General features: G+C 53.8%; 1 protein-coding gene across 3 annotated transcripts in view; it reads right to left on the bottom strand.

Moving 5' to 3' along the window:
• The window catches only part of SPTBN4 (spectrin beta, non-erythrocytic 4), a 76,111-nt gene that overhangs the window by 33,943 nt on the left and 21,111 nt on the right, over positions 1-21,057 (bottom strand). For all 3 annotated transcript variants that reach the window (XM_072752927.1, XM_072752931.1, XM_072752937.1), the window contains 13 exons: positions 20,139-20,230; positions 19,038-19,118; positions 17,505-17,620; positions 15,429-15,541; positions 15,153-15,340; positions 14,961-15,078; positions 14,535-14,693; positions 13,629-13,931; positions 13,131-13,281; positions 8,745-9,702; positions 7,425-7,562; positions 3,609-4,359; positions 1,973-2,175 (listed from right to left, as the gene is read on the bottom strand). In XM_072752927.1, coding sequence (XP_072609028.1) covers positions 1,973-2,175; positions 3,609-4,359; positions 7,425-7,562; positions 8,745-9,702; positions 13,131-13,281; positions 13,629-13,931; positions 14,535-14,693; positions 14,961-15,078; positions 15,153-15,340; positions 15,429-15,541; positions 17,505-17,620; positions 19,038-19,118; positions 20,139-20,230 — 3,371 coding nt within the window. The remainder of the gene's footprint in view (positions 1-1,972; positions 2,176-3,608; positions 4,360-7,424; positions 7,563-8,744; positions 9,703-13,130; positions 13,282-13,628; positions 13,932-14,534; positions 14,694-14,960; positions 15,079-15,152; positions 15,341-15,428; positions 15,542-17,504; positions 17,621-19,037; positions 19,119-20,138; positions 20,231-21,057) is intronic.

Genomic DNA, 21,057 nt, shown 5'->3' with positions numbered 1-21,057 from the left:
GGACAAGCCAGAGACCAACAACCAAAGTACCAACTCCCTTCTGCCTAGACCCAGCTCAGGAGCCAGGAAATAGGAAATGCCTCTGAAATTGAACTGAAATAATTCCTCCAGGTCTTCACCAGCCAATTTGCCAGCATCAGTGCTAGGAATGAGGAAAATCCCTCTTTTCCCAGAGATCGAGACAACAACAATGTTCACATCCTTCCTATCCCAGCTGGGTCACTTCCTGGCTGTGATCTTGGGTAAGTCACTTCCCCTGAGTCTCTAGAGTGCAAAATGCAGATAAGAAGAACACTTCACACACAGGACACAGGACACAGGACACAGGACGGGGCAGGTTCCAGGTGAGGCCAGACACAGAGGAGCAAAATGACTTGCCTTGAATCTCTCAGGTTAAGGGGTAGAGCTGGGACTAGCATCTGACTGCCTGACTCCAGGACCCCAGCCCCCAGCTCTGCACCATTCTATCCCCCGTTGTGGGTGTGGAAAACCCTCCCCAAGGCCCCCAGAGAGTGGATGTTTTATGACTTCCAGCAGGTAGGAAACCTGTCCCTAGACAAATGAACTGTGAAGGTGCGGGGGTTGGTAGGAAGACAGGCACCCGGACTGTCTGGGTTCCTGCTGTGTTCCCAGCCTCACCCAGCACAAGCCTGGGGGCTCCCACAACCCCCTGTATTTCTTCCATCCCGGTCCTGACCATTCCGGGCCATCCTTGTCAGACAGCATGTGAGCTCTGTGAGGGCAGGAATCGTGTGCTGTCCTGGTCACTACTGTGTGCCCAGCATTGCCCCACACAGGACCTTGGAACAGGGGATGGACTCAGTAGCTGTTTTAATTAGCTGAATAAATGATAGGATGAAAGGAGCAATTAATGACCAAAAAGGAAGGGAGGAAGAAGAAGGAATCACAGAATGAGGAGTCCCCTAGGTTCCATCTTTGTCATTCTGCAGAGCCTGGCATATAGCAGGTGCTTAAGAAATGGGTGGAAAAGGGAGGGTGGGTCCCAGCATGCCACTGGGAGTGCTAGATCGTGAGTTTACACCCTTAGGACCAGAATCCCCATGAAAGCTTCCCTTAGAAAATGTCAGCCTTGTCCCAGATGAATTTAGGGGAGCCCCAGACAGAGGAAGGGCTGGGGTCTCTGGGCTGTCGATGGTGGTGGAGTGACCAGGCATGCTTTCCATCAGACGGTGGAAAGACAGAGGGAGGGGCACTGGGTCCTCGTGGCTCACCATAAAGGGCAGAAACAGTAATGATGATAGAAATCAGGCTGGAGGAGCCCCTATAAAAGACTCAACTTGAGGGATGGGATTTTGGGCGGGCAGCAGGGGGAAGTAGGGGATAGTGTTTCATTCAGGGCCTAGAAGAGTGCCTGGCACACACTGGATATTCAGTAAATGTCTTTGCTCAATTAGTGCAAGGGCAGACAAGAGGCAGGGTAGTGGCGAGAGACAGATGGTGACTGATGGTGTACAAGAGAAGCAGGATAGAGACACCGACACATGCACACACTCTGCGTGCCTCCTAGGGAACTGGGCCTTCAGGGCCTGCTGGAGGTGCTCATTCACAATATCCAAAACCCAGTATGGCAGGGGACAGTATCCCATCTGGAAAGCCAGACCGGAACCTGTGTCTGGCCTTCAGCTGCTGGATTCTGGGGCCCAGAAAACAGGGCAGACGCAGGGCATCTAGGAAAAGAAGTTAACATTTTAACAACCAGTCCAGCTACCCCAGGCTGCTGAGAGCAGGCTTGGCAGAGAAACGTCACTGTATATCCTTTCCGTATCTTTTCGGTTTCCGACCACCAGTTGGTTACCTTTTCACAAAATATCAAGTTCAGTCAAATCTGAAACAGTATGGAATTAAATAGAAATCAGAGAGGGGCAGAGCAGCAGAAATCGGGATGGAAAGGAGAGGAGAGCCCTGGCCTCTTCGTCCCTCCCCCTATGCCCCTGGGGTCTGAGGGACCTACTTCTCCAACAGCCGGGTCACAGCCTCCTGGGCCTGCTCGCCATAGGCGTTGCCCTGCCTCAGTAGGCCCTCAGCAGCCTGCACAGCCACCTGCATCTTCTGCTGGTTCAGCTCCATCGTGGTGAGAAAATCCCGGTGCCTTTTCAGTGCCTCCTCTACGGACTCCACTGTGCCTGGGAGCTCGGGACCCGACAGTGCCATCTCCTGGGGAGGGGAGGAGTTTGGATGGGGGTGTTCAGGTCAGCTTGGTGCCAGGACCTGGGAGAGGCTGCTGGCCTGGCTTGCCACCTCCCCTCTATGTCCTCTCTCTTTGTTCACCTCATTCTAACATGGAACATGCCAGGTATGACCCAACCTCCGGGCCTTTGCCTATGCTAGGCCCTCTGCCTGGCAGTCCCTCCCTCCAGATACCTCCATGGTCGGCTCTTTCACTTTCTTCAGGTCCTCTGACCATCTGCCAGAAACACCACCTGCTGCCCCAGCTACATCCCTTTGCCTTGCTTTATTAGTTTTCATAGCGTATACCTGACATATTATTTTTGTATGCATTTACTTGTTTATCATCTACACACACACACACACACACACACACACACACACTAGAAGGCCAGCTGCAGGAGGGTGGGATTTTCGTGTTCTGTTTTCTAATGTCTGGTCAGTCCCAGAATAGTGCGTGGCACAGAGGAGGCATTCGGTAAATATTTGGTTAATCCATTAAGCCTGAACTGGGAGCTGGGTGGCCTCCAGGAAGTTCTTTCCCTCTCTGGGGTTAGTTTTCTAACTAGTAAAACAGCGAGGTCAGAAAGGTTCTCTAAAGGCTCCCTCAGCATCCATATTCAGAATTTCTGGGGCTCCCTGTCTGTCCCCCCAGATAATCCTCAAACTGGGCCAGCTTTCTCTAAGATAACTAGCATAGGCAGGTGCCCTTTCTAAAATGATCTCTAAAGCTTGGTAGCTACTCTTGGACAATTGGGGGGAAACGGAATCTTCTATCTTGTCCAAATCCTCAATCTTGCTTGCCCTCCTAGAATGATCTCCAAACGGATCAGCTCTTCCCAGATAACCATGGCAAGCCAGTTGATTTCTCAAACCATAAACATTTCCCCTCTGCAGAGGGCATGCAAATTGCCACTCCCAATAAGAAGATTATCTGCTAATTTGGGCACCCACAACCATGTAATCCACAATCAATTGCTGATCCAGATAACCTCTCAGCCTGAATTACCTATTTCCATAATCTTTATCCTCCCGTCATCCACCCCAAGATCTTTGAACTCCATTAACCATCACCAATCAACCCTCGAGGTCTCAACTTCCTTCCAGACACACACCCAGGAAGTCACTGCAATGTATATCCAAGTGCGTTACTCGCTTGGGATAGTCCACAAACTGTCAGCCACCTTAGCTAAATCACCGATCCACCCGTCATCCTCCTCAGATCCTGGTAGCACGCCCACACGTGTTCCCTCCAGATGAGCCACAAACCAGCGCTCCATACCAGATGCCCTCGCCACTCCCGCTGCCCTCGGATAAGCCACGAACCCAGTGGTCCCTGCAAACACACTCGTGCGTACATTTCCCTGTCCCCACGATCCCCCGTGGCCTCAAGCCCCCACCGTGAGCCCCGAAGCGGCCACCTGGTTGCGGAGCACCGCGCGAGCCTGGCGGAGGTCGCGCAGAAAGAGTTGGTAGACGTGCGCCTGCACCAGGGCCTCCCTGCGCGCCTCCCACAAGCCGAGCAGCTTGTGCCAGCCCAGTTCGAGGTGCGGCAGCCACTCGTCGAGTGCCAGGCCGGGGCCCAGCTCCGCGCCGTCGGATGCCAGCAGCGCCTCGCTGGCTGCCACGATGCGCGCGTAGTCCTCCTCGCGCTGGTCCACTTCCTCCTTGAGCGCGGCGTGGCGAGCCAGCAGCGCGTCCGCCTCTTCCAGGCTGCCGGGCAGGGGCCCCTCGACGCCGCCCGCCGCCTCCTGAGCGCGCACCAGCCAGTCCAAGAAAGCGTCCAGGTCGTGCAGGAAGCGCTGCAGGCGCCCGGCCGCGGCCACCGCCTCGCCGCAGGCCTGAGCCGCGCTCGCCAGCGCGCCCCACTCGGCGCCCAGTTCTTCCGCACCCTGGTGCAGCCGCGCCGCCTGCGTCGGGAAGCGCACAGCCAGCAGGGCGGCCTCCTCCTGGAGGGCCGCCTGGCGGGGCTCGAGCGCTTGCAGAGCCGCCTCCAGGCCGCTGAGGCGCCACTGCAGGGCGCCGCCGGCTCGGGGCGCGCTCTCCACCGCCCTCCGCTTCTCGCGCACCTGGGCGCGCACCTCGGCCACCTCCAGCACGTGGTTCTCCACCAGCAGCACTGCGCTCACCTCCTCTTTGCGCTGTTCCACCAGCTCCACGATGCGGTTCCACCTGCCCAGGGGAAGGAGGGCGACTTGAGGACGACGACAGGGACTCCTCCTGGGCCTAGAAGGCCCAGGGTCCTGGGATAGAACCGGGCCACTGTGTGACTTTGGAAAGTCACTGTGTCTCATCGAGCCCCGGTTTCTGCCTGTGTAAAATAAAACCCTACAAGGCACACTTGCTTAGAGCAGCGGTTCTCAAAATGTAATCTGAGCGAGGTCAAAACTATCTTTATAATAACGCTAAGATGCCATTTGCCTTCTCACTCCTAGTCTGTCCCCAGAGTCCATAGTTCTCAGAGTCTTTGTGACCAAGACCGGAGGCAGGAGCAGACTCGAGAGCTCAGCTGCCTTCTCCTCAACCAGACAGCAAAGAGATCTACAAAAATGCAAAACCAAAACCACTCTTCTCACATTTTCTTTTGTTTTGTTTTGAAAAGTAGTTATATTCCATTAAAAAAAAAAAAGATGTTATGTTAACATCATGGGTTTATGGTTGTAATTTTAAAACCACTTAATGTTTTTAAATTTCTCGGATCGGGGCACCTGGGTGGCTCAGTGGTTGAGCGTCTACTTTTGGCTCAGGTCGTGATCCGGGGTCTTGGGATCGAGCCCTGCTTCTCCCTCTACCTACGTGTCTGCCTCTCTGTGTCTTTCGTGAATAAATAAATAAAATCTTTATTTTTTTTTAATTTTTATTTATTTATGATAGTCACAGAGAGAGAGAGAGAGAGAGAGGCAGAGACACAGGCAGAGGGAGAAGCAGGCTCCATGCACCAGGAGCCCGATGTGGGATTCGATCCCGGGTCTCCAGGATCGCGCCCTGGGCCAAAGGCAGGCGCCAAACCACTGCGCCACCCAGGGATCCCTAAATAAAATCTTTAAAAAAATAAATGTCTCATGTCAACTTCCAACGTAGTAAATATTGATAGCAACAATGCACAAAAATAAGCTCTTTGGGGGTCCCTAACAGTTTTTTAAGATTTTATTTATTCATGAGAGACAGAGAGAGAGAGAGAGAGAGAGAGAGAGGCAGAGACACAGGCAGAGAGAGAAGCAGGCTCCCTGCAGGGAGTCCCGTGTGGGACTCCATCCCAGGACCCCAGGACCATGCCCCAGGCGGAAGGCAGGCACTAAACCGCTGAGCCATCCAGGGATCCCCCCCTCCCCCCGCAGCAGTTTTTAAGAGTGCAAAGGAATACTGAAGCCAGAGTGAAAGAAGTGCTGGCTTACAACATTAGACGCTGTGTTGGGTTCAGCAAATAGAAATTGAGCATGTTCCACCAGCCAGGTGCTGAGGATCAAATGGTGTAAAGGCAAACGTGTTCAATAGCAAAATAAATTAATGGAGAAAAATTATATATTGTTCTGTGCCCTCAGACAATTGGTAATACTTTTCTGGGCCTCAGTTCCCCTTCATAGGCTGTGTGTGGCCCAAGCTGGATGTCCTGGAGTCAAGTCTAACCTGTCTGTCCTTTGGCAAGTAACCCTCTCTGTGCCTCAGTTTCCCTATCAGTAAAATGGACATGATCCTAGCACAGCACCTACCTCACAGGAGTGTTGTGAGAGTCCAATGAGTTATGATTTATGAAGTGGGTCCAACAGTACTTGTTTGCCATTATTGAGTGGGGACAATTTGAGGGAACATACCAAGCTCCCTTCTGCCTGCACTGTGCTCCCTGCCTGGAGCACTCTGTACCTTCCCATTCCTTCCTGTGGCTGGCTCCTTCTCATCTCCTTTGAGGGCTCTGCTCAAATGTCATGGCTGACCACAAGATCTAAAATCACCTTCAGCCCTCGGTTACGTTCTACTGGGTCAGGAGAATTCTCTAAAGATCTTGCTCATTTATTAGTTTATTTGTTCACTGTCTCTCTGTCCCCCTAGAATGGACATACCACAGAGCAGAGATCAGAACTCTGAAATCAGAAGGACCCAAGTTCAGGGGCTCCTGGGTGGCTCAGGTGGTTAAGCCTCTGACTCTTGACTTTGGCTCAGGTCATGATCTCAGGGTCATGGATTAAGCCCTGCACTGGCTCCATGCTGGGTATAGAGCCTGCTTAAGATTCTTTCTCTCCCTTTGCCCCTGCCCTCTGCTTGTGCGTGCCGTGCTCTCTCTCTCTCTCTCTTTTAAAAGGACCCAAGTTCAAGTTCTGCTTTGGCTGGATTCACCATGTGACCTTGGGCAAACTATTTCCCTCTGACTCTCAGTTTTCTCATCTGGAAGGTGGGGAAAATAATGTCCACTTCACTGAGTGTTTAATGATATCATGTGGCTATAGCACTTGGTGTATATTCTTACTAAGCGCTGTAAATCACTATTGTTCTTATCATTTGAGGCCCTGATGCTTGTCAAGGCTACAAAGGCTTTAAAATCTTAGACCACAGCAGTTAAGAATACAGTCTTAGGAGGCAAATTCAACTTCAGACCCAGGCTTGACCCCCTAACTTTCTGTGTGACTTTGGGCCAGTGTCTTCACATCTCTAAGTCCCAGCTTGCCCTTCTCTAACATGCGGCAATTTCTGCCCCATAGGGTGGCTGAGAAGACGCTCTAAGTACTTACGAGCCCCAGCTCTGGATTCAGACAGAACTGGGTTTGGCTCCTATTTACTGAACTGAGTAATCACGTTAAGGATTTCACCTCCCTGTATCTGTGTCTTCTTCCATTAACCCTACCCACATTGGAAGAACGGCTGGTAGGGGGAAAGATATTAATTTGTTACTATTTTTTAAAATTTATTTCTGAATTCTGGAGATTTTAGTATGGAATTGGGATATCGGAAGATAAAACCAAGCATATAAAGTGCTTATAAAATTCCTGGCAGATAGTAGATACTTAGTTTTTATACAAATAAATCAATAATCCACCAGAATATACTGTATCCTCATTTTACCACATCATCACTAGCAGCGGGTATTACCGTTTCCCCCTCAAGATTTTGCCAATTTCCTGGGTGGCCATTATCACCTCAGGGGGTCAAAATTGCACATTCTTGATTTCAACAGTTGAGTAAATGAGGAAAAAAATGATGGAAAAACCCCGTGAGGACCAATGTGAGGCCTCAGGCTCACTTACCTGCTGTTGAGGTGGTCCTGGCAGGAGCGCACCTCATCTGAACTGGGGTGGCCTCCTTCCACCAGCTCCTGGACTGTGTGGTTCACATCCAGGACACGGCCCATCAGACTGTTCATCTCCTGGTCCAGACTCTCAAATCTGTAGGAGGATGGTTGTGCTCAGGCAGCCTGAGCCCTGGGGACCTGCCCACTTCTCAGCCTTCTCCTGGATTTCCTTCTAACTCTTAGGACCCTGTGCCAGCTCCTCCTCCTTCCACCTGCCCCCTAAATGTTATATTCCTCAGGGCTCTGTCTTGGGCCCCCTTAGCTTTCTCTCCCACCCTGCCTGAGCCATCCCATCAATCCCCACAGTCTCAGTTCTTGTGACCCTGGTCTCATAACCCCTACATCTCACTCTGCGGCTTCAACTTCATTCCTTTTGAACATGTCTGCAACCTCAAAGCTGCCGTACACCTCCTTGGGGCTCCTCACAGCCACTGTGATTCAAACCAGCATCAGCATCTTACCCCAAATCTGGTTTTCCTCTGGCCCCCATCTCAGGGGCAGCCCCACTATCCTCAAGGTCACAGTTCTGGGCTCCGTTTTGGACAACGCTTCTCCCCAGACCATTCGCCCCCATGGTCTAGCCACTTGGTCTCCTAGCCTGGCCAACTCCTGTCCCCTCCTACCTGGGTCCCCACCCCAGCTGCCTCTCTAGGCTCCCAGTCACCATCCTTAACCCCTCCAACACACCTTCTACATGGCAGCCAGGGAGATCTTTTTAAAGCTGGGTACAGTCCTCCCCTTTTTAAAACAATGCCCAAAACTGTGGCTTGGGTAATTAAGCACCAACCGAATGAATGAGTGGATCCATAAAAGGGGCCATCCGTTAATCTCACAACTGTTACTAACTTAGCCAACAGAGGCCTCAGTATCTCATGGGTCACAGGATAGTAAGTGCTATGAAGAAATGTCAGGCAGGGTGATGGAAGAGAAAATGACACGGTCGGAACTATTACACTAGCCAGGGAGGTGACAGTTGTGCAGGAGCTGTGGCAGTCCCAGGGGAGGGGCCAGGCTGGGGTGTCTCTGGAGAAGCTTTACTTAATTTCCCGCCAGGTGAACATAAGCTTCATAATAACAGCAAACGCTCCTGAAACGCTCCCTGCGCCCAGGCTTTTGCTAAGCGTCCTACAAGCACTCATCGGTGCGAACTACTCCCGGTCCCATTTCCCTGGAACCCTGGCCCCAGCTGAGCGGAGGTGGGGCCGGTTGAACTAAGGAAGGCGAGACTTGCGTGCACGAGGAAGGGGCCCCCGGGGTCCCGCAAGGGCGCGCTCACCGGTGCTGCACCACCTCGACGTCGTCCAGCGAATCCGGCACGCGCATGGCCAGCAGCCACTGCTCCTTCTCACCGATCCACAGCTCGCACGCGTGCACTTCGCCAAACATGCGGTAGACCGCCAGGGCATCTCGCAGCCACTGGCGCCGCAGCGCCGCCACCTCGGTCACCTCGGTGAACAGCTGCTCCGCCTCCACCACGCGCACCTGCAGTGCCACCACCAGCGGCCCGGCCCCGCTGGCGCCCCCCAGTGTCGCCAGCTGACGCCGCAGGCCGCCCACGGGCCCGCGATGCGCCTCCACCTCCCCCGTGAGCGCGCGGTGCTGGCGGGCCAGGCGGCGGCTGGACGCCTCGTCGTGGCCGAAGTCGCCCGCGGCTGCTAGGCGGTAGGCGTCGCGAAGCCAGTCCAGGAGCCCGTCGAGGTCGGCGCCGAACTGGTGCAGCGCCCGCGCCTCCTGCAGCCGCCGCTCGCGCCGCGCCGCCGCCTCTTCCAGCCGCTGCCAGCGCCGCCGGGCGCTCGCCGCGCGCTCCGCCAGCCCCGCCAGGTGCACCGTGTCGGCGCCCGGGCCCACGGCGCCGCCGGCCGCAGCCAGCTCCTCGCCGCGCCGCAGGGCCTGCTGCAGCAGCGCCCGCCGCCCGCCCAGCTCGCCCTGCAGGATCTTGTGCTGCGCCAGGAGGCGCGCAGTGCTGGACAGGTCGTGCGCGCCGCCCGCCGAGCCCCCGGGGCCCGCCGCCCCGCCGCCGCCGCCGCCGCCGCCGCCGCCCGCCGCCTCCAGGAGGCGCTCCTTGTCGCGGGCCCAGCTCTCGGCCTCCTCCAGCTCCTGCAGCAGCGCCCACAGGCTCCGCGAGGCCTCCAGCTCGGCGCGCCGTCGCGCCGCCTGCTCCTGCAGCTCCGCCAGGCAGCCGTGCACGTGGTTCACGCGGTTGCAGATGACCTGCGGATCGCAGGGCTGGTAGCCTGGGCCAGGAGAAGGGGAGGATCCCGGGTTGGCCACCGGCAGGGGGCGCCGAGACGGAGGTGCAGGCTACCTGTCCTGTCCTTGGCTAGGTAGGCTTCATGGGGTGCGAGGTTGCGCGGCCCCGCAGCCCTAGACAGGGTGTCTGGAGCAGGCGCCTTCTCTGGCTCCCCCAGGCCTCTCCTCTTCCTCTACCCCAGCCCTGACCCCTCTGCCTGTGTCCTCCCCACCATCCCAGCCCTGACCCCTCTGGCTATCACTGCCTGTTTTGTCACCCCCACTGGACTGGGAGTCGCATGAGGGCAGGACCTGGACTGGGAGCCCCACAAGGGCAGGAGCCCCATGAGGGCAGGGTCTCCGTCACACTGTGTCCCCATCATTGCCCAGCACAGTGTGGCTCGATTAAAACAGTGACTTAGGGCAGCCCGGGTGGAGCAGCGGTTTAGCGCCGCCTGCAGCCCAGGGCGTGATCCTGGAGATCTGGGATCGAGTCCCACATTGGGCTCCCTGCATGGAGCCTGCTTCTCCCTCTGCCTGTGTCTCTGCCTCTCTCTCTCTCCTGCTCTGTATCTCTCATGATTAAATAAAATAAAATCTAAAAAAAGAAAAAAAGAAAAAAAAACAGTGACTTAGTACTGATTGAATGATGGGTGGAAACTGAGATTCAGAGAATCCTAAAATCTGTATATTTTAGGGTTAATTGTATTCCTCCAGGACTGGACCAAATGAAACATCTCTATTATTTTTATTTTAAGTAATCTCTACACCAAATTTAGGGCTCACACTTACTACCCTCTGAGCCAGCCAAGCAACCGGAAATATCTCTATTCTTGAGTCATTTTCTGGGTTCCCCCTTTTATCCTTTGTTGCCTTATCTCTTAACTCCAGTGATGACCTGAACTCCCTTTTTTATTCAAAGAGTTCACCTTCCTCCTAGAATTCTGGTTTGTGACCAGAGAATTGTGAAAATAACTTAATGGCTCACAGCCAGCATTTCTTTAATGGGATAAGAATAGAATGAACAGAAAATATCAGGATGTGGGGCACCTAGGTGACTCAGTCAGCTAAGCATCTGCCTTTGGCTCAGGTCATGATCCCAGAATCCTGGGATCGAGTCCCACATTAGGCTCCTTGCTCAGTGAGGAGCCTACTTCTCCCTCTCCCTCTGCTGCTCCCCCTGCTTGTGCTTGCTCTCTTTCAAATAAAGTCTTAAAAAAAAAAAAAAAGAAAATATCAGGATGCAACACAGAAGGTAAGGGGAAGCATTGTTTCATAAAACCTTTGTGCCTGTGTATGCACATGTGCGTATGAACTCTGGGTCAGGAGGTAAACGTATTTCTTAGTGGGTCAAAACACTGTGAGAGCCACTGCCCCAGATGGGATGTGCCATTTCCAGAATTCTGGACATTCACTGAAACTGACCCAAATACCAAAGCATCCAACTGAAAAATCAACAGCAACAAGGCATTCGTGTATCCAGGCCTGACTCTGGCACAACGTCATCTCATCCTCACAACCACGCTGTGGGGCAGTATCCTTATTAGCCCCATCTTACAGATGAAGAAACTGAGGTTCTGGGAAGGAAGCCACTTGCGCAGGATCAGCTAAGAAGTGACAGATCAGGGAGGCCACCCTCTAGACCACATGTCAGGCAGCGCTGCTTCTCGTCACCATAACATACCCCACCCCCAGCCTCTTTGCTGTTGGTGTGGTGCCACTGGCTGCCACCAGGCATCGAGATCTCACAAGGAGAAGACAGAGGGATCCTTCTAAGACAAACATCCCTAAGGAGAAGGAGAGGGTCCCAACAGCCTCTCCTGAGGTTGGGACATGGGCTGAGCCAGGGTGGGCATGTCCTATGGGGTGTGGAAGGAAACTCCAACACTTGACCCAGCCCGTAAGAGTGAGAACCACCCCCTGTCTGCAAGCCAGACAGGCCCTGCCTTTTCTACTGATGCTTCAGGATTCCAAAGGGCTGTGGCTCCAGACACAGGAGTGCAACAGGTGCCTGGAAGCCTCTTAGCTCCATGGCTCTGGGCCTTTCCTTTCCTTTTCTTTTGCAAGAAAGCAAAAAGCAGTCTCGTCTGCACTCACAGCTTGCATACACGGTTTCGCAGGACAGCAACTTCAGGCAAGGCCACTCTGTGACCACGAGGGAGTGGCATGGAAACGAGACCCTCCCACAACCGCGTCTGAGCACACACAGAAAAGAGGTCACTGTGCAAGCCACAGAAGCTACCACCCATCCCCCGCCCCAGCTCAGGTGAATGATGGCTGCCAATTCCTCCACCCCCCCCCCAACCTGGACAACGATAACTAAGATGAGCCATCACCTAGTTATTCCCACCTCCCAGAAGTATTCAATCCACAGCAAAACACACCGCATAAATATTCCCCAAATCACCTAACACAAGCCCACAACCTGTAACAAGCCCATCCTGACATCCTCCTGCTGAGAGGCCCCATGGTTCCCCAGGGTGTGTGCAAAGAGCCAACAACCCCAACTCAGTCTGACAACAGGGGGATTCCTGGTGGACTGTGACTGGAAGTTGACATCAGTACAATGACAACCTTTTTAGAGCGAGTCTTGGTTTTGCCTATCAGCATCCACCCCCCTGCTGCTGGTAATGGCTTCCACCCTCCTCTTCCTCAGTCCAAGTCTTTGGAAAGAGCCGACCCCACTCTTGGCGCTGGGGTGGGCATGTCACATAGATGTGGCCGATTAGCTCACTGTAGGGCCTGGAGTTACAATGCTTGGCTGAGTGGAGAGGATGGAACCCCCAATGGGGAAATGAAAGCTCTCCTTGAACCATTTGTCAGAAATATTGGGGCAAAGGGGCTTGTCTCCTGTTCAGCCCACTAAGTTGCTAGGATGTAAACATGGGGCTGAATAATCCCAGATTTACACAAGGGGAGGGACCGCCCATGAGTGACACAAACATAGATACAACAATCAGAGAGATGGAGTCTTCAAAGCATTATTGGACAATCCCTGGATCCAGCCATGCCTGAAGCCGAATTGCCCCTCCCTGGATGGACTTTTAGTTACATCGGCCAAGACACTCCCCCTTTCCCCAGAAGCTAACTGAACCAAGTTTCTATTATTTGCTGCCAAACAGGCCCTGACTATATATTACCTTACACAGTCGTTTTACAGCATTCACTGAGATTTGGCTGTGAAGGGCTTCGTTTTATACAAGTGCTTGATAAAAATGTAAATGTTACTGCAGAATCTCAAACCAGGAAGGAGTCATGTGATCTAACGTCCACCCAAGGCAATAATTTCCCCCATGATATCCCTGCTGGAATGTGAATCTATTTTGTGCTTGGATGCCTCCAAAGACAGGGAGCTCACTCCTTCTTACTGTCTCTTACAGAGTCGTTCTGTTTCTATTAGCCCCAGCCCTGAAAGTCTCCACCCTAAACTCACCCTGCAGCTGAGAGAAACGCAGGGCAGCAGCGTTGAGTGCCTCCACCCGCTCACTCTGGGCCGCGATGTCCCCCTCCAACAGTCCGTGCTTCTGCAACAGGTCCTCGGCCTCCACCAGGTGCTGCCCACACTCGCGGGAGAGCAGCTGAGCCTACAAGAGGGGGCAGCACTGAGCACATGTTTGGCCTTGGCCCTCAGGCCAGGCCCACTCCACACTGTCCCTGTCCGGACTACTCTTCAGCTCCTCCAACCCATCCCTTGAACTCTGATCTCTGTCTCAGTTGCCTTGTCCCTGTCAGCATCTCTCTCTCTCTCTCTCTGAGTGTTCCACCTCCCCTCTCTCCATGTTCCTGGGCTCTAGCATCTCCCTCCCTCTGACTCCACCTCTTTCTCGCCTATGCCCTTCTGTCTCTATCTCTTCCCGTCTCTCTCCCCAACCCTCTCCAGCTCCCCGACAACCCTCAGTGTCTACAGCCCTGGGCTCCAGGTCCGGCCCACCTGCATCTCCTCCATCCAGTCCACCATGTACACCATCTCCTGGAAGATCTTCTGCAGGGCCAGGTTCTGCTCGAGCCGCGTCCGCCGGGCGCCCACCAGCCCGGTCAGCAGGGCCCACTGGCGCAGGACGCTGTCACGCTGGGCCGCCACGCGCCGGGCATCATAGTAGCCTTCAGCTGCCAGTGCCTGGGCCAGCTCGGCCACGCCCTGCACCCGCTCCTCATAGGCCGCAATGTCCGCCTCGATGGCTTCGTGCTTCTTCATGGCTGCCTCGACTGCTGGCAGCTCATACCCGAAGTTGTCCTGGGGCGGGGCAGGGCAGGGCAGGGCAGGCCACGGGTGCTCACCCATGTTGCCCCCGCCATGCACCTGTTACCCTGCCCCTCCCACACCAGCCCAGGTTACCTTGGAGACCAGCCCCATCTTCCTCGGTTACCCTGGAGACCAGCCCTGCACTTCTTCACCACATCCCTAGCCTTAAACTCATCACCCAGGAAACGGTTCCCATCCTACCACTGCCCGAGAGCCTGGGGACCAGGCCTACCCTTCCCTGTTACTTAGGAGACCAAGTCTATCCTCCCAAGTTACCCTGGACACCAGATACAACCTCCTCAGTCACTTAGTCTAATTAAATAGTCTCCCTATCCCTGAAGAGACTAATTCTGTCCTCTCTAGTTACCCTGGAGACCAACCTCACTCTCCTGTTACCTTGGAGATCTGGCCTGCTCCCTTCCCCCACTGCTCACTTAGGAGACCAGCTCTCCCTTCCCACCCTCACTCGCCACCTAGGAGACTAAGCCAACACTTCTGTCTCGCTTAGGAGAGGGAGACTCCCTCTCTGGTCCCAGGGCCACCAGCCCTGCCCCTCCCTCCTTTGCCCCCAGAGCCGAGCCCTGAATGCCCTACCTGGGAGACCAGGCGCTGGTTCTCATTCAGCCAGCTCTCCCTCATAGCCACCTTGTGGTCAAACCTCTGAGCCAGCAGTTCCAGCTTCTCCTGCCGGATCAGCTCAGCCCGCAGAGCAGCCTCCCGTTCGTGCTCTGCCTTCTCCAGCTGGCCCCAGGCCTAGGGAGATGGGAGGAGGCAGTCAGACCCCCCCCCACTTTGATGGCCCTGGCTTCTCTGTCAGAGGTGACTCTTAGCATTCACAGTGCCTTCGTGTAAACTGGGGGAAAAAATGTATTGCTCCTTCATGACACTTTCCTGCTGGAAGGCTGTCAGGACAAATATCCAATCCATGGCGTCTACAATATAAATGGCTCCCTTGAGCAGTGCACAACCTACACAACCGCACAGAGTCACCCTGCCTCTCCCCCATACTCTCAACTTCACCTTGTCGATATCCCAGATGCCACAGCCCTCCCGAGGCACAAAGAGGCGACGATTGCAGGCACGTAGTTTGCTCTGGATGCTGAAGAGCAGCACCTCCAGGTTCCCCTTCTCCTGAAACCTGAAGGGGCTTGAGCTCAGGAACCCCGCCTCCACACCTCCACTTGCTGCCCTCCCTCCTGAGCTGGGCCTCACTTGACTGGCTTCTCCAGCGTGCAATAGGCCGTGAAAGCCTGGAGCTGCTGCTGCACCCCACTCAATGAGTTGGCAAACTTCTGGTTGCTGATGAGGCCCACGGTGCGGTGGATCCAGGCCAGCAGCTCGGCCGCCAGCTCCTCATAGCGCTCAATGATCTTCCCCACCTCCAACACTTGGTCCAGGACCTGGCCCGGCGAAGGAAGATGGGGTCAGCTTCATCCCAGAGGTACCCCCAGGTGGTTCCCATCCACCCCTTCTTCTGGCTCCCCAAACCTTCCCGATCCGCTTCCCCTCGACAGCCAGAGCCTTCATCTTGGAGAAATAGTGGTAGAAAGACACCACATAGGTGATGATGGACTTCTCATCTGGAGCTTCCATGTTCACATCTGGGGGGAAAGGAGAGTGGGGAAGCATGACGGTGAGCATTCTGACAGGGACTAGGAGGATGGAGGGAGAGCCCACTCTTACTAGCTGTGTGACCTTGGGCAAGATAACTAAACTCTCTGTTCCTTAATTTTTGTATCTGCCAAATAGAGATCTACCTCACGAGATTAAACAGTACCCAACATATGCAAACCACCATAGAGAAACTAGCCATAATTATTTCACACCACTCTACCTTCCACCTCAGGCCCTTTGCACATGCTTTTCTTTTTAAGATTTTATTTATTTATTCATGAGAGATACAGAGAAGGCAGAGACACACACAGGCAGAGGGAGAAGCAGGCTCCATGCAGGAAGCCAGACGTGGGACTCGATCTCGAGTCTCCAGGATCATACCCTGGGCTGAAGGCAGCACTAAGCCACTGAGCCACCCAGGCTGCCCGCACATGCTGTTTTCACTATATAGAACAATGTTCCTTCTTCTGTGTGCCTAACTCCCACTCATCCTTCAGGGCTCAACTCACATTTCCTCAGATAAGCCTCCCTGTTCAGCCTGTGAAGAGTTGCCCCCCCCCACCCCATTAGTCTTCCTCGTGGCATCTTATCCTGGAACTCCTCCTGGAACTTATAATTTTCAATTAAATATTCATTTATGTGATCATGCCCTTATCTTGAGTTCAAGCTTCATGAGCACAAAGGCTGTGCCTGTCTTTTTCTTTTTTAAAATATTTTTCTTATTTATCTTTGTAAAAGATTTTATTTATTTATTTGACAGAGAGAGAGCAAGATAGAGCACAGCAGGAGGGGGAGCAGCAGAGGGAGAGGGAGAAGCAGACTCCCCATTGAGCAGGAAGCCCGACTGGAGGGGGGGGGTGCTTAATCTCAGGACTCTGGGATAATGACCTGAGCCAGAAGGCAGCCACTTAACCGACTGAGCCACCCAGGCCCCCCTGTGCCTATCTTTTTTCACCATTGTTCTAGCCATGCCCAGCACACTGTAAGAGTTCAATAAATATTTATTAAATGTATTAATGGTATATGAGGTCAGAGGTCAAGGACATGGGCTTTGGAGGAAGCATGTGCTTGAATCCCTGTTCAACCACTTACTCACTGCATGTCCTTAGGAAATAGGCCTAACTTCTCTAAGCCTCAGTTTCTCCATTATAACAGTAAGGACAGTGCCTGCCACCTGGGAGCCCTATAAGTATTAGAAAGAATAGCCTGGCCCAGAGGAGAAACTCAATGAATTCCAATGATCATTTTGATCTGCCCACTGAATGCACAGTGTTACACTTGGCCTTTCACTCCACCAACTCATGAAACTGACAGCCACCAAACACTATGTGCCAGGCAGGCACTGAGCACAGACTACAGAAGTCCCATTTGCTGGTTTGCAGTGTGATGCTGGGCAAGTGACTTCATATCTCTGAGCCTTTCATCTCTATCACTTTAAAACAGGATAGATAAGTTCTATCCAACCGGGTCAGCTTGAGGATGAAGGGGAGAAGTTTCAATAAAATCCCTGGCCATGTGCTTGGCACATGAGATGCTCAGAGAAAGGGAACAGCTGTTATTCCAGAGACTGGGGAGATTGGTGTTGGCATGATCATGGATTAGGAGGGAGGCTGAATCAGGGGATGGGGATGGGGGATAATCTTGGGGGTGGGGCTGGAGCTAGGGAGGGAAGGGGGTTGGGCTTGGGGGAGCTCACTGTGGGTGGGAGTGGGCATGGGAAGGGGAGGGGGTTAAGGTGGGGTTCAGGTTGGAGACGGAGATGCCAAGGAAGGGACTGGAAGCCAGGGAGGAGGAGGCATTGGAGATGAGGAAGGGGAGGGGCTAGGAGCTGGGACGGAGCGCCTTGGGTTTGGGATGGGATTGCAGCAGGATGGAGTAGATGTGGGCATTGGGGTCAGGAGTCCCCCCAAGAGTTAGTCGGGCTGGGGTGTAAGGGTGTGCAGGGCTTACCCTCAGGGTCCAGCAGACGCGTCAGCCCCAGGTGCTGCTCAGCCGTGCGGAAGGCTCTCTGCAGGTTGTAGTTGGCATTGGACTTGGTGAGTTTGCTGAAGTCCACGAGATCGGGCCTGGGTGGGGACACAGAGTGGGCAGGCAGCAGGCAGGCTCCAGGGCCAGTGGGCAAGAGAGCCACCATCCTTGTCTGAGCGCCGCCCCCCGCCATGACGAGGGGCAGGAGGGGTGCCACCTGGCCCAGGGGAAAGTTGTGTGTGCCAGTACGTGTCTGTGCATTCCTCTGTGGCTGTGACAACTGCATGAGGGCATGTGTACAATGACTTCACAACACACATGTCTACTTGAGCATGCTTCTAAACAGTATTATTACACAGCAGTTCAAAGTGTGAGGTCTACAGCCAGCCCATGGGGCTCACACTGCAACTCGACTACTTCCTGGCTGTCACACTGGGTAAGCTATTTTGTCTCTCCATGCCTCAGTTTTCTCATCTGTAAAATGGAGATAATACTACTAGACTACTAGCATCTGTCTCACAGGCTCACTGAATATATTTTTTTAAGATTTTATTTATTAAAAAAAAAGATTTTATTTATTTATTCATGAGAGACACACAGAGAGAGGCAAACATAGGCAGAGGGAGAAGTAGGCTCCCTGTGGGGAGCCTGATGCAGGACTCGATCCCAGGACTCTATCCCAGGACTCTAGGATCAGTTCCTGATTCAAAGGCAGACATTCAACCACTGAGCCACCCAGGTGTCCCAGGCTCACTGAATATTAAATGACTTATTGGAAAGCACCGAGAACAATCCCAGGTATACAGGAAGCGTTCAACCAATGTTGCCATTGGGTAGAGCTGGTGGGTTTCTGGCTGTGGGGGTGGGGCTGGGTCTCCCCAAGTGTATGGGTGCGTATGCATGACAGGCAAGGCTTGTGAGTGAACCTGTGCCTCTGGCAGAAAAGGCTGGGTTCCACTCCCACCACACTAGAGCATGTTCTTCCCAGGCTCGGGGCCTCAGTTTCCCTAATCTGTCATGTGGACAATCAAGACATGGGGGCAATTTGTCTGGATACCCACCCCTCAGCCAATTCAGCGGCGGGCCCTCGGATGTGAAAGGTAAGTGTGTAGGGAAGCAGAAGGGGGGCTCTGGGGCTCCCCTAGAAGAAAGCCTTTCTTATGAGAGGGGGTGCTGTGCCCACACCAGAGAGGACAGTCCAGGGGGAGTGAGCTCTCTGCCCTGGGGGCCTGGAAGTAGCAGGCATGGGCTGTGTATGTGCATGAGTATAAGTGTGTATACACATTTGCATGATGGTACATACGTGTGTTTCCATGCACACACAGAGTACACGGCCTGGATGGGGTTCTGCAGGGGTGTGTGCCTTGTGTAAGTGTGAAGGGCGTGCATGTTAAGGGATGGGTCCTTGCATCTATGTGTGTCATCTGCATGTACACATGTACAGGCGTGTGTGTACCCAAGGGACGCGGAGTGGGGGTGCAGGGCAGGGCCGGGCTGCCCCAGGTCAGTGGGTACCTGTGCCGGTGAATGAGCGCGTTGAAGGCCAAGCCATCCCTCCAGCTGGTGGTGAAATTTTGGATGTTTACCTCGGGGTAACTGGAAGCATAGAAAGGAGAGACAGAGGCAGAGATGGAGATAATTGGGAGGAAAAAGAGGGAGGAAGGGAGAGAGAGAGAGATAGACAGGGATGGATGGATGGGAGGGTGGATAGATGATGATGATGATGATAGATAGATAGATAGATAGATAGATAAATAGATAAATAGATAAATAGATAGATGATAGATCAATTGAGGCAGGGAGATGGCAGGGAGATAGAGAGAAAGAGAGATGGAGAGAAAACAGGATACAGACAGAGATGCGGAAAGAAAGAAGGGAAGGGAGGAGATGAGAAGGGAGAGAGAAGGGGGGAGAGAGTAGGGGGAGGGAGAGATAGGAACAAGGGAAAGCAGACATAGAAGTAAACACAAGACACAGTGAAAGAGCCAGCCAGCCGGCCCCCAGAAGGCTGAGCACCAGAGAGCCCAGTCTCCATCCATACCTGCCCCCTCTTCCTCCCAGGGGCAGCTCTCCAGGAGCCCCTGAGTTCCAGGCCACGGCCCCCCTCAGGGCAGAGGGTGGAGAGCTGGGGCTCTTGGGGACTCCCCAGCAGAGCTACACAGCTCCCTTCTCAGCCCCACTGAAGGTACCAGAAGCCTGAACTCCTCACGGGAGCTGCCCGAGCCCCAGTGTGCACCCTCTTAGGCTGAGAGGTGGCTGCTTTCGGAGTGGGGGTCGGCCACAGCTCAGGAATAGGGCTGGGGTGTCCACATAGGTGCACGTGAGGCCTCCTGAGGCGGGGGGACCGAAGGGGGCAGGATGGGGACAGTCCACTACTATCCAGCATGGTCCTCCGAGGAGCCCAAGTTGGAAGTTTGAACCAGACCTTCCAGATTGTTACAGGGGTTTATTTGTCAAGGTCAGAAGAGTTACCAGTTCACTAACTTCAGATGTAACTTTTGACCCTGAGGGCTTGGGCTGCCCCTATACTCCAGTCCCAGAAGGAACCCTCAAGATTAGGTTAGGGGCCTGGTGGGGCGGGGGGGGGGGGGGGGGTGGGGGAGGATGTGTGCTTACCCAGCTGTCTTCATCTGACACCACAGGAGCAGTGCATCCTTGGCTGAGCGGGTCTCTCTGTTGTCCTCAGTCTCGATTTTGATGACTTGAATCTGTGAGGAGACACAACATGGCTGCCGGGACCTGGAGGGCACGAGCCTGGGAGCCACGGGCGTACCCTGCGGCCAGGGAGGGTGGTAGGTGACAGAGGAGATGAGGGAGGCAGCTTTGGGCTGGTGTTGGGGGTTCAGGAGGAGGAGAGTGGGATCTGGAGTGTTTTGCAATGTCTACAATTAGGGGAGGTAGTTGTGGACTAAGGTCTCAGTTTCTAGGGAGGCCTCCATACTTTGGTTTCTGGGCCACTTCCCTGATTCAAGCCACCATCATTTCCAGCCCGGGCTAGTGCAGTCACCTCCAGGCTGGTCTCCCTGCTCCTGCCCCTACAGTCTATTCTAATAGCAGAGAGGAACCCTGTGACCACCTGGATCAGATCACATGCCTCTCAGCCTCAAGACCCTCAGGGTGTCCATCTCACTCACGGCAAAAGTCAATTTCCCCTCAGGAAGTTTTTGACCTCATCTTCAACCTACTCTGGAGCAGCCTACTCTGCTCTAGAGACCTGCTGTCCTCTTCATCAAATCACTAGCATCCTCCTGCCTCAGGGCCTTTGCACTGGCCATTCTTTCCCTCAGGGGCCCACATAGCTCCACCCCAACTTGATGTCTTGATTCACTTGTCACCTCTCAGTGAGGGCTTTGCCAACCACTTTATTTTATTTGATTATTTATTTATTTATTTAAAAAATATTTTATTTATTTATTCATGAGAGACACATAGAGAGAGGCAGAGACATAGGCGGAAGGAGAAGCAGGCTCCCTGCAGGGAGTCTGATGCGGTACTTGATCCCAGGACCCTGGGATCATGACCTGAGCCAAAGGCA

Source organism: Vulpes vulpes, chromosome 1 (assembly GCF_048418805.1).
Source record: "Vulpes vulpes isolate BD-2025 chromosome 1, VulVul3, whole genome shotgun sequence".
NCBI classification, from domain to species: domain Eukaryota; kingdom Metazoa; phylum Chordata; class Mammalia; order Carnivora; family Canidae; genus Vulpes; species Vulpes vulpes.
This window is presented reverse-complemented; position numbering and strand designations above follow the sequence as displayed.